The sequence below is a fragment of the Microcaecilia unicolor genome, chromosome 1, assembly GCF_901765095.1.
Source record: "Microcaecilia unicolor chromosome 1, aMicUni1.1, whole genome shotgun sequence".
Taxonomy (NCBI): Eukaryota; Metazoa; Chordata; class Amphibia; order Gymnophiona; family Siphonopidae; genus Microcaecilia; species Microcaecilia unicolor.
The window spans coordinates 101,451,016-101,467,501 of NC_044031.1; the positions used below are offsets into that span (position 1 = coordinate 101,451,016).

Sequence of the window (16,486 nt, forward strand, 5' to 3'; positions counted from 1 at the left end):
TCATTGCTAGAGAATGTGGTAAAAGCTATTAGTTTAACAGGGTTTAAAAAAAGGCTTGGCTAATTTCCTAAAAGAAAAATCCATAAGCCAGTGTTTCCCAAACCTGGTCCTGGAGGCACCCCAGCCAGTCAGGTTTTCAGGCTATCCACAATAAATATTCCTGACAGAGATTTGCAAGCAGTGGAGGCAGTGCATGCAAATCTTTCTCATGAATATTCATTGTGGATATCCTGAAAACCTGACTGGTTGGGGTGCCTCCAGGACCAGGTTTGGGAAACACTGCCATAAGCCATTTTTAAGATGGACTTGGGAAAATCCACTGTTTATTTCTAGGATAAGTAGTGTAAAATCTTGTTTACTCATTTGGGACTTTGCCAGGTACTTGTGACCTGGATTGGCCACTGTTGAAAACAGAATATTGGGCTTGATGGACATTTGGTCTGTCCCAGTATGACAATGCTTATGTTCTTATATTCCTTCCATCAGAGGCCTCTTCTTGCTCATGTATCTAAAGCAGTGTGGGCTTATTTAGTCAACCTAATAGGCATTATGAAGTGCAGTGACATAATCAACGCTACCAGTCACTACATGTGTATCCGTATGAGGGCTTAGCTGGCCAAACACAAGAAACTGCCTTTGGCCCTGGTAGTTACACTATTCAGTTTTGACCTCCAGTATGCAGCCTCCTCCAATGGTAACAAGATCCTCCAAATTCTGCAAAGTTATAGATGGTATAAAAAGATCCAGGTCAATACTGAAAACGATTTAACCAGTCAGAAAGGCTCCTGACCGGTTAAATCGCCTGTTTGGAGCTAAGTGGTCATTTTCAGTGGCATTTAACCAATTACTGCTGCTGAAAATGTCTGGTTAGCACCTAACTCAAAACCAGCTATTTTGGGGCCGTTCCAGGGGAGAAGTCAGCACTGGGCCAGTTAACTGCTGATGGCAGTCTGCAAAACATTGAGCGCCAGCAGCTGAAAAACAGGCCCTTCATATACAATAATTAGTAGAAGCTCTAGATCTCTCTAAGCAAGGGGTTGGGGATCCTGAGAGATCCTTATGTCATTTTCTTATCTCAGCAAGATCAAGAGTTTTAGTGGTGACCACTCTCCAGTTTCATTCTGCCTTGGAAACTGACAGAAGCTTTTTTTTTTTTTTTTTGGGGGGGGGTCTGATATATATTGGCTTGAAGAGTAATAAGCTATGATAAGTGATACTGCATCCACTATCAGTTACCTTCCAAAGGGTTTTACAGAGTGAAGGAGTAACCTAGAGGTTAGAGCACCAGTCTTGACATCCAGAGGTGCCTGGTTCACAGCCCCTGCTGCTCTTTGTGATCTTGGGCAACTCACTGATTATCTCAGGTACAAATTTAGATTGTGAGCTCTCTGGGCATAAAGAAATACCCAGTATACCTGAATGTATCTCACCTTGAGCTACTAGTGAAAAGGTGTAAGCAAACATAGTTTACTACAAATTTTGAAAAGCCAATGCAGTAACACAGATGCAGATCTGGCAGAAAGAAGAGTGTATTTCTTTGACCAAGCTGTGTGATTATTACATTAAACCACGTGGAGGGGCATAATCGAACGTCGCCGGCGATCTATGTTGGCGGCGGCGCTACAGCTGGCTGGAACCATATTATCAAAAAAGATGGCCGGCCATCTTTTTTTTCAATAATACGGTTTAGCTCGGCCAAATGCCTTGGAGTTCACCGGGGTTGAGATGGCCGGGTTTGTTTTTCAGCAATAATGGAAAGTTATGTTGGCCATCTCAAACCCCAGCCAAATTCAAGGCATTTGGCCGTGGGAGGAGCCAGCATTTTTAGTGCACTGGCCCCCCTGACGTGCCAGGACACCAACCAGCCACCCTAGGGGTCACTGCGGTGGACTTCAGAAAAGCTCCCACGTGCATAGCTCCCTTACTTTGGGAGCTGAGCCCCCCAAACCCACTACCCACAAATGTACTGCACCCACTAAAATTGCTCCAGGGACCTGCATACAGCCTCTAGGACTTATTGCTGCTGTATACCTTTGGCACACCAGTTGACACCTGAAGACTAATCTCTCTGAAAAAGTCCTTTCTTGAAATAACCACGTTTACTCACAGTTAACTGCACATCAGAGTCCCCTGGTACTAAGATTAGCAGTAGGTCAGAGCTGGCACAATGGTGTACAATGCCCTCTTACAGCACCATTCAAGGTAAGAACTACGTTCTCTAACGTGGGTAACACAGGAAAGGGGACTAAAACTGGCTTACAAAAATGGCCACTACTGCATGGACTACAACAGGAAACAAAACAGGGCACACTCTGACCCAGTTAGCAGGGGGGAAAAGCACCATGGGAGTAGAGCCCAGTACCCTACACCCACCACAATGCATTGCTAATGTGACTCTGCAGGGCACCTAACAGAAAAGGTGTCACACTCACCCGAGAGCCACATCGCAACCAGGAAAAGGCTGTCGGAGGATAGCACATATTCTGCTGTCATGGAGGTGGGTACGGCATTTGAGGCTGGCATACAGGCTGGCAAAAAATGTTTTTAGTTTTATTTTTTTAGTACTGAAGGGGGTTGGTGACCACTGGGAGAGTATGGGGAGGTCATCCCCCATTCCCTCCAGTGGTCATCTGGTCAGTTGGGGCACCTTTTTGAGGCTTGGTCGTGAAAATAAAAGGACCAAGTAAATCCGGCGAAATAAAGCTTAACGCCGCTTTTTTTTTTCATTATCGGCGAAAGCCGGCCATCTGGTAGCCACGCCCATGCCTGGCCATGTCCCGCCTTCACTAATCTACCGACACGCCCCCTTGAACTTTCGCCAGCGAAGCGATGGGAAAGCGGTGATGCTAAAATGCCGCTTTCGAATATACCGATTTCGCCGCTTTTAAGAAATCGCCGGCCATCTCCCGATTTGTGTTGGAAGATAGCCAGCGATCACTTTCGATTATAAGCTGGATAAACACCTTGCTCTCTCTTGGAAACTCAAGAGAGGAAAGATATTTTTAAAATGAGTTAGAAAGAGACCAGAGCTCAGAGGTACTGATTCTAGCAGTAGAACCAGAGAAAGCAGATTCAAAATGCTTCCCATGGAATTATAATACATACCTATGAAGTCCTATAAAATTCTGTAATTGATGTTTTCCATTTCTTCATAGAGTTTATTGAACCCCCTAAGCATTTTCTCATAGGAAACCCTAGACATACATTTTCAACAATGCTGTTTAAAATAGTAAAGGAAATAATACCAGGCAAACGCAGAACTCTAGCAGGGGCTATTCAATGCTAAACAAAATATAAGCACATATTGAAATGTTGAAGGGCACCAGGTTGGTGAAAGCAGGGCCGAGCTGGCAGGAGAGCCTAAAGGACAGGTGATATGAGTGATAACTTTGGAAAAAAGTGAGAAGGGGTACTAATGAGTCCAAAATGCAGTGTCAAGTTACCAAGCCTATGTGAAACTCTAGTTCTGACCTGTTTATTTATCAAGATTTATTAATATTTTTTATGAAGAACTTCACCTGTGCATTTCATACTTTGTAATATAAAGTTTGCAAAACAATAAAACATAAGGGTCAGTATTCAAACAAATTGCCCATTTAAATTATGCTTAGCAGGCTGGCCACCAATATTCAGCAGTTCTTAACTGGGCAGTGCCACTGAACATTGGTACTAATGGAAACCAGGCAGTAGAAGTGCAGTCTAGGGGCGGAGTTAGGGAAGAACCATGAGTTATGCAGGTACCGGCAGGGCTAGTGGAACTCCTTTTAATTTGGGGGTGATCGAGTTCTGCTCCCAACCCCTCCATCCTGACCCATAGCATTAGAGATCACCATTTTGAATCCCAGCAGTGCAAGAGAAGGAGCAACTGGGCATCACTCCTGCCCACACTATACCCTTGACCAGGAAAGTTTTTAATGTAAGCCATATGGGGGGATTACATGTGTTGAAGGGGTTTCGAGAGGGAGGTCTATCTTGGGAGACTTTTCATGGGTGGGATGGGGCCTGGAGTCCCTGCTTTTCTAGGCAGATCAGATATGATTACCCAATATTCAGCCCATTATCTAGTTAGATAACCAGTTAAAAGGGCTGAATATCATACCTGCCTGCACGCATTAGGCTGTGGAGAGACCAGCCAGAGCCTGGATGCTCAGTGTCAATATCCACATAGGTAGTACCACTGAATATCAGGGTCAAATTCTGCCTGCCTTTGAAAATTCCATGACCATCGCCAATTGAATATTAAGATATAGGGGCCTTTTTACTAAGCCACATAAGCGTTTATGCACACCCAATGCATGCCAAAATGGAGTTACCGCCTGACAACCACATGGCTCTTGCAGTAATTTCATTTTTGGCGTGTCCGATACACGCTACGGAAAAATAATTTTTATTTTCGGACGTGCGTATCGGACATGTGCCAAGTGGCATTTGATGTGCATTAGGTCATTACTGCCCAGTTACCGTGTGAGACTTTACCACTAGGTCAATGGCCGGCGGTAAGTTCGCAGACCCAAAATGGATGCACGGCATTTTTGGTTTTGCCATATGTCCCTTTTCGGCAAAATTTTTTAAAAAGGTCTTTTTTACAGGCGCGCTGAAAAATGGATCAGCGCACGCCCAAAACCCGGCCCTACACTACCGCAAGCCAAAAGGACCCCATAGTGCAAGACATCCAGGCTGCCTATTTCAGGCTAACGGGAGCCCAGTCCCAAGTGTAACATTAAGGTGATCATCATTGCTGAGTTTATCAAAATCAAAGCTGTATTGTGAAACTAGGAGGCTCATTTTCAAGGCACATAGACTTACAAAGTTAACTTTGTAAGTCTCTGTGCTTTGAAAATGAGCCTTTAGATGTACTCATTGAAAATACCTGGGGCTAAACTCACCAACAGGCTTACTTTCTGTGCTCAGATCTATAGATTCATTATCCAGATGTTTCTTCACCTTAAGAAAAATATGCATTGCTCATTTAAATCCAAGGAAAATGATAGCATTAGCTATTAATTCCAGGTGCAAAAAAGGTACATACACAACTCTTTTTTAACACTGTGAGTTTAGCTTACACTAAGATAAAGAAAAAGGTTAGCTCATTTTTCTGCAGCTAGAGTTAGCGAGGGTTTTATGACAGTTTCTTTTTTGAGCCATTGTAACGGGTAAAGTGCTCGGCTGCAGCAATATAAATGATACCGTCCCGATAATATGTGTGGAACAGTATTCCAGATACACACAGTGTAATGCGCATAATGCAGCGCTTCCCAAACCTGGTCCTGGAGCCACCCCAGCCAGTCAGATTATCCAGATATCCACAATGAATATTCATGAGAGATTTGCATACAGTGGAGGCAGTGAAAGCGAAGCTCTCTCAGGAATATTCATTGTGGGATATCCTGAAAACCGGACTGGCTGGGGTGCCTCCAGGATCTAGATTTGGTACCTGCCGTGACCTCCTGTGTATGTCCACATTTTTTGCAAGCGGATTATTTACATATGATTTGGTTACACCACCCGAGTGCAAAAATTCTTTCTGCACGTGCATTGGGATCTGTGCGCTGAATTTCAGCACGCAGCTTTGCACAATTTATTACATCAGCCTTACCATGCAAAATATGCTCACACATACAAATTGCAGGAGCACAAGGGCAGTACGTTATTGAGACAGGAACACTTACAGTGAAAATGTAAGAAGGCAAAGAATGCGTTAAGACACACACCTGAAACACATACAGTGGTAACAAACACATTCTGCTCTGCCCTTGTGCAAACTCCAATAGCGGTATCACTTTACTGTGGATGTGGACCCCTGGGAAGCGGAGTCTGAGGTGATTTTAGGACCTGTTCCCTCATGTTTTCAGCTCTCATTACTGCTGCTGCTGCAAAAAGTTTAGGTACAAAGTGAATTTATTTTAGTTTGCCTGAACTGCTGAGCCCTAAGTGATTGAACTCACTAATTTCGATGCCCTGGGGCAAACAAGAATAAATTACAGCTATAGAAAATCTTCTTTTCTCTCTTCCAGCTTCAGGAGAAAGAAAGCACTACATCTTTTCCTCACAAGTACGGCCCCCAAAAGCTTTTTTCTCTGTGCTGGGACAGTTTACAGTTTCATTAGTGAACAAGGTGATGAAATGAATAGCAGGTCTCTGGGAACAAGTTCTGAGTTTGGCTAGCAAGGCTGGGCAGCTCGGCTCCCCTTAGTCTCAACTAGGCTTTGTGAGTGCATTTTGGGTTTTAGACTCTCCCCCCCCCCCCCCCTCCCAAGTGACTACAGAAGCTGCAAACAATGACTCCCAACTTAAAGAAAACAAAAGTACAGTGTTTATTTATTTGAGGAGAGCCTAAACTCCAATGAAAGGAGATACTATACTCCAGCCCCAGAGCCCAGAGTAAACCTTCAGTCAGGCGTTTAAGCTAAAAAAAAAAAAAAAAAGACAACTGCCTGGGGGGAAAGTCCCACCTTTTAATCTAGTAGCCATTGAATTACTCTGTACAGTGTTTCTATTTGAGTTTGAAACAGATTATAAACATGTACATCAATATTGCTACAGATTTAACAAAAGGGCCACAGTGAGCAAAGGTAGCTGAAAGCTTCTGATGTGATTAATATTTTCATTATAACGCTACAAAAAAAAATTGAAAGGATAATAATATCTTTTGGCTAAACTAAGTTAAGATTTTGTGCTCTCTCTATATATTCAAGTGGACTAATTGAGTAACTATACTACTTTGACACAGAGGGTGTAGTCATAAGGGAATGCTTGTTTAAGCAAGGGTTCAGCTGCCTACTACTGAATGTCAATTTTATGATGACAATTATGCTACTATTTTATAAAAAGAAGGTGCCTATGTAACAGAAACTATACCTTCACTGCAGGCACAGACATTTCCTTCCCCAGCAGGCGTAAGTATCCACATCTATAATTCTTTAGGTACACATGTAGAGGAGTATTTTATAATCTACACTCACACATTTGCTCCTCCCCTGTACATAGCATCAGGGCATAGGGAATATTTTTACACAGGTCTGAACTTTAACAGAGGCCCTCACATGTGCACAAAAATATATTTTTTAAGATTACCCCCAAACAGCCCCTATTCTCAGAGCAGGAAAGCCCAGAAGTTACTTTGGCACATTTTTTTTTTAAATCACACCCTTTCACTGCAGCAGACTGGCTGCCAGCCATTTCACTGCCAGAAGCAGGGATTTTTTTGAGGGGGAGGGAGGGGGAGAGCCTAGCAGAACTGTGTTCTTCTGCTATGCTCTTTCCTCCCTCCTCCCCCCACAAAGGAGGTGCTCTTTCGCTATACCACCTTGGGTGAATTTCAGCAGAAAAGTAATACATAAAGCCTAATAAACAAACTAAAGTCTTAACTAGGCCAGGAACTATTCTCCCATTTAATAACAGAAAGCATCGATTTAAGGTTCCTGTTTTGCAGAACATGGACACTATCTTACTAGCCTCTATGCAAACTGCAGTCTCATTTGATCCTCTAATACCCTATAGTCTAAATGCAACTATAATTTCATTTTCTTTAGGATGCAATTTTCTTTTATATAACATACAATCAAGCTGCCTCACCAAAATATCCTTTCAGAACTGCTTTTCTGCTTCCTCAGCAGTTCCAGCTGTGCTTGTCTGCTACACAGAGCTGTGGCCTTGGCCTCCACGCAGGACTGGAGCCCGGCACTGAAAGCATTGATTATAGAGTCCAGTGGTTACTTTCAAGCTCCCAGATCAGCCTGTAATCACCAGATATTGAAACCAGATTTGCAGGCTGTTTTAAAAGGGTCATTTAGCAATTTCAAAAGCAGACACTTGGTAGACTGCAGGAAGGTCAAAGTCCCTGTTGTCTTGAGTTTTAACAGAAAAAGTATAGCGAGTTGTCAGTGTGGGGTGACCTAAGGAAAAGTTACAGTAGTGGAGCTTAATTTAGTAAGGACTCCCCACCTCTCTATGGCTACAAGTGAAAAAAGCTTAGTAACCTCAGCGCTGAAGGAGGCTTTTTCATCCCTTGATACATGATTTTAAAAAAAAAAAGCTTCTTCAGTATAAACAAAAAAAGAAAAGAACTCCACCACTTAAGAAAAGCTTAACTAAAAAAAAAAAAATAAGTTTAGGCTGAGAAAGGCCTAGCTTTGGTTTGATCAAAATTTGGATGTCTGTATTGATTATCAATGAACGGGCGCAACATAATTAAAAGGGAATGCATTTAAAAGCTAAACCTGCCTAATTACTTTAACGTACTTAAAAATATGCAGAACTGGAAAAAGACAAGGCACCTAGGATTCAGCACCAGGGCCCAGCTTAAGTGGAAAGACCCTTGATGTCAGGAATAGCTGCTGTTGTCATTAAAGGCCCAGCATAACCAGACTATAGCTGCTCAACACTAGGCCCTGTTCTGAAGTGCAAAATGTAGATAAACAAGTCAAATCTGAAAATACAAACAAAAGCTGAATCCTGAATTTTTGGCTGACAGCTAAGTTTTATGTATTCTTAAACCAAATGCATAACAGACTCTGAAAAATTGTTAGAAATGAATGAAAAGGCTTCTACCAATACTAAAAAGGAGATATGAATCTGTAGCAATTGTAATTTTTCATTGCACTGCTTCATGGTTTATCATGCAAGACCACACTGCAACTCCCCCCCTGCTATTCGCAGTTTGGGTTAGGCTTGCATGAGGAAGAATTCCAAATAGTGAGCTTGTGGGTGCTATTGCATTGCCTTCAAGTGGAAAAGACAGTTCCTGTCTTCATAGGATGTGGTAAGTGCCCCACATGTAGGTCTGAAGTAGTAATGGTCTATGTTTAAGCACTGCTTATACTAAAACACCCTACACTAATATATATATTTTTAGTGTAGGGTGTTTTAGTATATATATATATATATATATAAATTGGTGTTTGGTTATTTTATATATATATATATATATATATATATATATATATATATATATATATATATATATATATATATATATCTCTTTGAGCAGGGACTGTCTTTTGTGTATGGTGTACAGCGCTGTGTATGCCTTGTAGCGCTATAGAAATGATTAGTAGTAGTAATATATATATAGTAATATATGGTTATATATATATAAAAAACCAAACTTCAATTTTTTTTACTGCTTCCTCTCTTCAATTCAGCTGGCCAAATTTCTGGTTGTACTCCCCCCCATCCATATTTAAAAAAACAAAACAAAAAACACACACACACATGCAGCCAGGATTCACATCTTTGGCAACTAATTCTGCTTCTCAAGCCCATTGGACAAAGATTAATTTTTCTACTTGTGACTTGTTTCTGTGTAACCAAGTTTCACTGGAAAATGATACAAAGAAGTTCTCATTAACCCAGGTACCATTAGGGATAAAGAAAAAAAAAAAGTCTGCATATAACATGTAAACTGCTTTGGTTGTACCACAGAAAAGTGGTATCCATTGCATGACCCACTACATGAAAAACTGCACTCTTAAAGCAAAATGCTCTACACCCAATAGAATCCATTTTTTTTCTTTGCAGAGGAATTCTTAGTTTGGAGATACTATCCTTAAGGACATGAAGGCCATATGTAATCAGATTAAGGGCATTATTTAATTATACTTTTTCCATTCTCCATTTATGGAAAAAAAATCTTTATTCAATAGAATTAAGATGGCACAGACATGTTACTACAATTGAGAGGTGCATTCCCCCTACCCCCAGTCTCACAGGTCATACCTGAGTAATGTATTTAAATAAAATGTTCTAAAGTGACTAAAATTTGGCCAAGTTAGCAAGAGGAAACAAAGGGCCTTGTTAACTAAGCCACACTAGTGTTTTTAGCGCACACTAAAATTAGTTCTTGCAAAACGCTAGTCGGCCATATGTTCATATGGGCAACTTAGCGTGTGCTAAAAAATGCTAATGCACCCTTAGCGCTGCTTCGTAAACAGGGCCCAAAATGGAAAAAAAAAGCTCACCAACAGTTCAAAGAACTACCACGCAAATTCATTTTCCATTGGCAGATCTAGAGTGAAACTGCCACAAACTACTTCACTACTGTCTAGAAACAGGCCCCTAGCATTGTACGTGTGACTTAACATTGTGTAGGGTGAACAAGAAGCACAATTCTCTTTACTAACATATTTCCAGTAAAATTAGGTGAATTAAGACAAAAGAGATTTCAGACAAAATATATATTTTAAAAAAACAACATTTACAATATGAGGAACCAGACATAGGAGCCTGCATCCCCTGTGCAGTTCCTCTCACCACAAAAGCCCTGGTGACAGTTTCCTGTTTCTACTGTTTGAAATTCTAAAGCAATGCAACCAAAATGTTAGTCTGTGCAAATAAGACAGCTTTTGAAATCCTTCAGAAAAAGAAAATTCATTCAAGGTCCTGGTCTTGTTAATTCAGCAGTTTCTCCCTTTTAGTCTTCATGATAAAGTGCTCCTGTCCAGCAGAACCCAAACACGTCTCAACTCTCATTTTAACTACATTTAGCTTGGATGAAAAAAAAAAAAAAAAAGGTTGGTCATACAAATTCCAGCTTCCCATGCCCGCTGTACATTCCCCAATGCACCAGTGAAAGAATTTTGTCATTGCTGAGGTCTGTCTGTCTCACTTTATCACAGGTCATACAGCAGTTCTCATGTCCTGTTACAGGCACCATGCATTCCAAGTCTAATTTTCCCATCTGTCCTTTCTTCGCATGATGTCCCTGAAAGCTGTAGTGCAAGCGGGAAAGCATTTGCTGCCGCTGATCTTGCAGTCTCTTGTTTTCACTGCGAAGCATCCGTAAAGCTAGCATGATGAGCAGCACCAAAATCAAGCCCCCGGCGATGGGGACAGCTATCACTGCCGCCCGGAACCACAGCTCTCTGGAAGAGCTCAGTTCCTGAACTTTAGTGACTAGGTGTCTGCTGTTCTCATGGAGATACCCCCTTCCTTGACCTATGGAAAAACATAAAATAGACACACATAATAAGTCAGTCTATGCGGTTCATGCATTACAGGGCTGGCATTCACCCTCAAAAACAGAGTTAGAAGATCATGTTATAATTCCACTTTGTTTCTCCCACACTTAAGGGAGTCAGTTAAAAAAGATTTAAAACATATGAAAAACTCCTTGCTTTTCAAACTCCAAACTTATGGAAAAATCTGCAGCCATATTTTAATACTTTGCTTAACCTCTATTTAGGAACTCTACTTTTTAAAAGATTTGTTTAATGCAATTTCAAGGGATTGACTTGGGTTTTTTCTTTGTATTGTTGCTAACTATTTAGAACCCAGTGGTGTCAGCAGTATAAAACCCGATGTAATGTAAACATCAGGCAAAACAGAAAGTCACCTAGGGCTGCATGTGCAGTCAAAGAAAAGCAATAGCTCCAAGAGAAATGAAAAGCCACCAGCAATGTAAAGATTTATGTGCAGGGGAAAGGTCACTGGGCAGTTTTCAGTTAGCACATTTACCCAGGTAGATCTTGTGGAAATCAGCTTGATGTATTTCTTTTTTTTAACTTGGAATTTAGACATTGCCTGATGCAAGCAAAAAAAAAAAAAAAAAGCTATTGAAGTGGTGTACATTCAGATAACAGTAGGTATTTTTTCTCTCTCTTCAGACCCTTTTTCCTGCCCTGTCAACTCCTGCGCTACACCTTGATTTAACTCTCTGGTTGTTTATGCGTTTCTTTAATTTATGGAGTTCCTTTCTTACTGAATATTAGATTTGTAAACTGCTTTGCTCCGATTTCAGTTTCAGCAGTATAGTAAATTTTAATAAACTATAAAAAATCTGGAGTTTTGTACCTGAGGCAATGGAGGATTAAGTGACTTGCCTAAAATCACAAGGAGCTGTAGTGGTTTTCAGCAAATTCTTCCCTCAGGGGTCCTTTTACTAAGGTGTGCTGAAAAATAGCCTGGATAGTGTAGGTGCGTGTTTTAGGCGTGCGCAGAGTCATTTTTCAGCAAACCTGCAAAAAATGCCTTTTTTTTTAAAAAAAAGCCTTTTTTTTTAAAAAAAAGTTTTTGCCACTAATGGACGTGCGGCAAAATGAGAATTGCCACGCGTCCATTTTGGGTCTGAGACCTTACCGCCAGCCAAGGACCTAGCGGTAAAGTCTCACGCGGTAACTGGGCGGTAATGACTTACGCACATCAAATGCCACTTGGCGCATGTCCGATACGTGCATCTGAAAATATTTTTCGGACAAAACATACAGGATGCAGGCCAAAACTGAAATTACCGAAAGAGCCACGGAGTAACTCCATTTTGGCAAGCACAGACGTTTACGCGGCTTAGTAAAAGGGCCCTTCAATTCTGTATGTGTGATTATCCAGACTTTGGAGAGAGGGTACTATGGGCCTAAAAGTTAACTAAAGCGGGGTGAAGGAGCCCTGAGGGCAGCATAAAGCTGAAGTTTCACCAAGGGGTTCTGTATTGCAGTGATGACAGACGACTCATCACAAAAACAATTACTAAACTTCTGAAATTTTGGTAGCCTGCAAATTAACACACAGATTTTCAATTTCAAAAGCTCTGCCAAATGCAAAAAAAAAAAAAAGGAAATGGTGAACCAGTTCCAAAAACACACATTTATGCCATTAGAGACTGTTACTACTAACAGACAGCAGCAGTGCACAACAATGTTTAACCTCTTCAAAACAAAGTGCTGAAAACAGGGAAAACCTATTAGCCAGACAGACATCTAATGCCCATGCAGACATAAAAGCTATTCAATAGAGACATCTTTGCATCTAGACATGCTTCTCCCTCCGGTATCTCTAATTACATTTACAGCAAAATCAATAACTGGCATACAAGGTCTTGGCTGTCGCAGGCCTACAGAGGAGGGAAAATTTACTTGAAAACTGCTTTCCTTACCTGAAGTCTCACCCCTGGGATGAGAGAGAACATCATGCAGCCCCCTGTAATTGCACATGTCTTCATGACAGCATTCCAGTGTGGGTACGGTGGTGCCTGTGTGGTTTTCAGCCCTATTAGCTCGGCACAGGTCTACTGTACTGGCAAGAGAGTCCAAGCAGCCATGCATAAGAGGGGAATTTACGTTCTGGGGGTCAAGCGGCCTGGAAAAGCAGGCATTCAGTTCCGATTTGCACATGTAGCCAGTTGCAACACAGTGTGGAGAATCACAGTAACACCGAATTTCACCTGGGAAAAAAAAAAGATGCAGAAAATCTGTTAAAGCATGATTTTATGATGCTCCCCCTCCCCCCCCAAAAAAAGTACAGGTTAATCAGAAAAAAAATTTTGGGGTTTGGGGGGGGGGGGGGAAGGAATCATTTCATTTGAAAATTAAATTGAAAGTTGCACCAGTTTTAACATTTCATTTGAAACATTTAACATTTCATTTGAAAAGCCACAATATTGTAACAGCAGGAGAGGCTGCACTTTAGTGAACATGGCATAACAGCAACAGCTTAATGACCTACTGATCACCCTCTGCCAACAAGATGAAACTTTCACAGATAAGTTGTTATAATCCAAACCAGTACACTGTAAGGCACCCTTGCAACCCTTTTGCTAATGGCTTGGTTTGCAATGTACTAGCCAACACCTTATAAAACTTAACTTCACCAGCATGTTAATATTTTACTGTGGAACATTGAGCAGCTATTTCTGACGGCCGCAGAACGGGCAGTTGCTCTCTGAAGTTCATGCAAGAGAGCTTTGAGTCACCATTATATAAAAAAAAAAAAAGAACCATGCAGTTTACAATTAGTGGTTCATTTGCCAAAAGGAAAGTCATAAGGAGGGGGGGGGGTAGAATGGGGGGGGGGGGGTGAATGGAAGCCTTAGGGTTTTCTCCCAGTCTGCACGCAATTTGACACATGGTTTTGAAGAGAGTTAGCTCAAATATCCTGTAAAGAACCTTACCGAAAAAAAAATCTGGAAACCTTAAGCATTTCGGTAAAAAGAAATACAAGCCCTCTTCATAAGGCTTATTCTCAGCCTTCAAGTTAATCGGTGTGCTGTTTACCGGAGAAAGACATGTTTTAACTGAAATGTGTTGCTCTCCCATCCTTGATGTGATATTCAAATTAAAAGGAAGATCAAGAAATAGTGGCTTTTTGAAGTACCTACTCAGTACTTTTCAGTAGCCTGTACTCCATTAGCTGTTTTTTTAAAGCTTTTGGTGCAAGTTGCATTTACAGAGTAAACAGTGGTATTCCTCCAGCCACATCAAAACTTCTCCAGGGCTAGGGAAAGGTGGCGGCTGAGCACACCAGGAAAGGTGCAGAGATCAGCCCACCTTGAGATCAGTTTTCACCCTACTGCTGCAGGCTATAGCCCCTTCTCCGCAAGGGTCCTAGGTAATGCAAGCCAAATGACTGAAGCTTTTATTTTCAGTCAAAGAAGTGGGCAGCAGTACATTAGTCCTGACTCAAACCACCCCCCAGGCTTAGGAGGGGGAGATCTTCTGCTATCACAACTTTGACTTCTGCTCAGATTCTCCTTACATGAATTTCAACTCTGGGAGAGATCTGATGAAGGTTAACTTTTAGGAAGGGCAAAAAGTTTTAACATACACATAAAACCAAGCATTAGAGAAATCTGAGCTGCGCTTCCTGGGGTTGCCAGAAGTAAAGGGAAACCATAAATGCGTTTACATTTCAAATATTTACACAATCCAGTTTCAACGTCTTATGTATTTTAATGACCTATAATCAGGCAGACCTACTCTTCGGGTTGTTACAGTTCCTTAAATCAAAACCAGATTTTCCTCTTATGGTATTAAAATGTAGGGCTTTTTTCTCTCTTTTCATGAAGTTTTTTCTTGCATTATACAGACGACCAAAAAGGAAACAAGGAATTTTAGAAGGAACGGAACAATGCTCCCCTGTTCCCAACTTTTCCTTACTGTGTGCAACTTTAAACCAAAATGTCTGCTTTTAGTCAAGATGGCTACAGGAGACACTACAGGCTGCTTTAAAGCTTTTGAAGTCAAGAGCAGCCAGAAGCCTGCGATCCCCTAATTATATCATTATCAGGCACATAGTTTCGGTATCTACGATTTCACATCAGTCACTCCCTGTTCCATCTGCTTTTGATGGGGCCAGGAGGTATCCCTCTGCAGGCAGCAAGCGCTGTTATTTAAAAAGGTTAATGACACCCTTCTTCCAGAGTAAATAAACACTATAATTCATTTTCCAAACTTGTCGCTCTTCCCTCCTACACGAGGGGATGTGCACATCACTTACTACAAGGCTTGAAACGTAAGCTGCATTGAGACATGCACTTTTTAGAATTTAAAAGTATTAATATAGAATGGAATGTTGCCACGATTTGGGTTTCTGCCAGGTACTTGTGACCTGGCTTGGCCACCGTTGGAGGCAGGATACTGGGACTGATGGACTTGACCTTTGGTCTGGCCCTGTAGGCCTTCTTATGTTCTAATATACAGCTCTCTTGACATAGGAGGCGAGGGACAACATCCCTGTTATGCACCTTTACGGTTCACAGTTACTGGGAGGGAGAGACATTAAGTCTTGGAAGTTATGCATCCAGGACTTTTGCACACATTATTATAAGCATCAGTTCAATGCCGCACTTCGGTCACCCCCCCCTCCCCCCCAGCATTGTCTCTTTAAAACGATCCCGAGTCCTGCTCCGCCCCCACCCAGCGCTAAGGTCCCATTGAAGACAAAATAGTAAAAAACATTTTGACAACTGCTTACCCCCGAGCCCTGAGCCACCCAGTGAACCGGGAAGAACCAGACAACTGGCCTGAGAAAACACATACCGATCTCCCCATTCCTATTACCCGAAGTAAAAGGGAGCAAACAGCGGGATCCACTGTATTTTCGCCCACCCCATCCTTTCTCTCCTGCACCACGTACGAACCCTGGAGCTCACCTTTGCTCAGGAGCACGGCCATGGCGCACAGCTCAAGTTGCAGCCAGAGGGAGAGAAAAGCGCAGCGGCGATCCATTTAAGCCCCGGGGGCGGTCGCCCCTTCCTCGACTGCCACCTCCACTTCTTGCGCTTTAGGCTCGCAGTCGCAGCGGCATGGCTAAAGAACACACACGCAAGCAGAGCTCGAGTCGTCCGTACCTTCGCGAGCCCACTACCAGCACTGTAACCCCAGGTGGCGCTCGGGCGGCTGCAAAAATATCCCCGGACAGCCCGCAACCCGCCCGCCCTCTGCAAACATTGGATAACGCAACGCCAGGTTCCGCCCCCTAGGTCGCTGGCTTTCACTCTGACTGGTTTTGCTCACTGCCCGTCGAGTGAGTAAATGGAGAAAGGTGAGCGGGCGTTCACGGAGAGATACAGTACGCGAGCCCGCAGCGCTGGTTGGTGGACCGTCTTGTGACGTCACAAAGTGTATGAAGTTCCCTGGCTTCAGTAGTTGTAGTTGTAGTTGATGTACCTCTGATGTGACGCCACCGCCGGGTAATGAGAGAGAGCGCGCGCGCCTCTCCTGTCCTCCTCTCTTTCGCTTCCTAAACGACTTTCCTAGCTGCGATGCTGGTTCCATGC

General features: G+C 42.4%; 1 protein-coding gene across 1 annotated transcript; it reads right to left on the bottom strand.

Annotated features, from left to right (window-relative positions):
- Window positions 1-10,494: 10,494 nt before the first annotated feature.
- On the bottom strand, window positions 10,495-16,072 carry BAMBI (BMP and activin membrane bound inhibitor). The gene is made up of 3 exons (XM_030199271.1): window positions 15,860-16,072; window positions 12,866-13,153; window positions 10,495-10,935 (listed from the first exon to the last, which is right to left on the bottom strand). The coding sequence occupies exons 1-3, from the start codon at window positions 15,933-15,935 to the stop codon at window positions 10,517-10,519; spliced, it is 783 nt and encodes a 260-aa protein (XP_030055131.1). The 5' UTR covers window positions 15,936-16,072; the 3' UTR covers window positions 10,495-10,516.
- Window positions 16,073-16,486: the final 414 nt, after the last annotated feature.

Coding starts and splice junctions, on each gene's coding strand:
- BAMBI (XM_030199271.1), bottom strand. CDS start 15,935: ATGGATCGCCGCTGCGCTTTTCTCTCCCTCTGGCTGCAACTTGAGCTG. Junction 13,154..15,859: donor GGCCGTGCTCCTGAGCAAAG/GTGAGCTCCAGG, acceptor TTTTTTTCCCAG/GTGAAATTCGGTGTTACTGT. Junction 10,936..12,865: donor TCCCAGGGGTGAGACTTCAG/GTAAGGAAAGCA, acceptor GTTTTTCCATAG/GTCAAGGAAGGGGGTATCTC.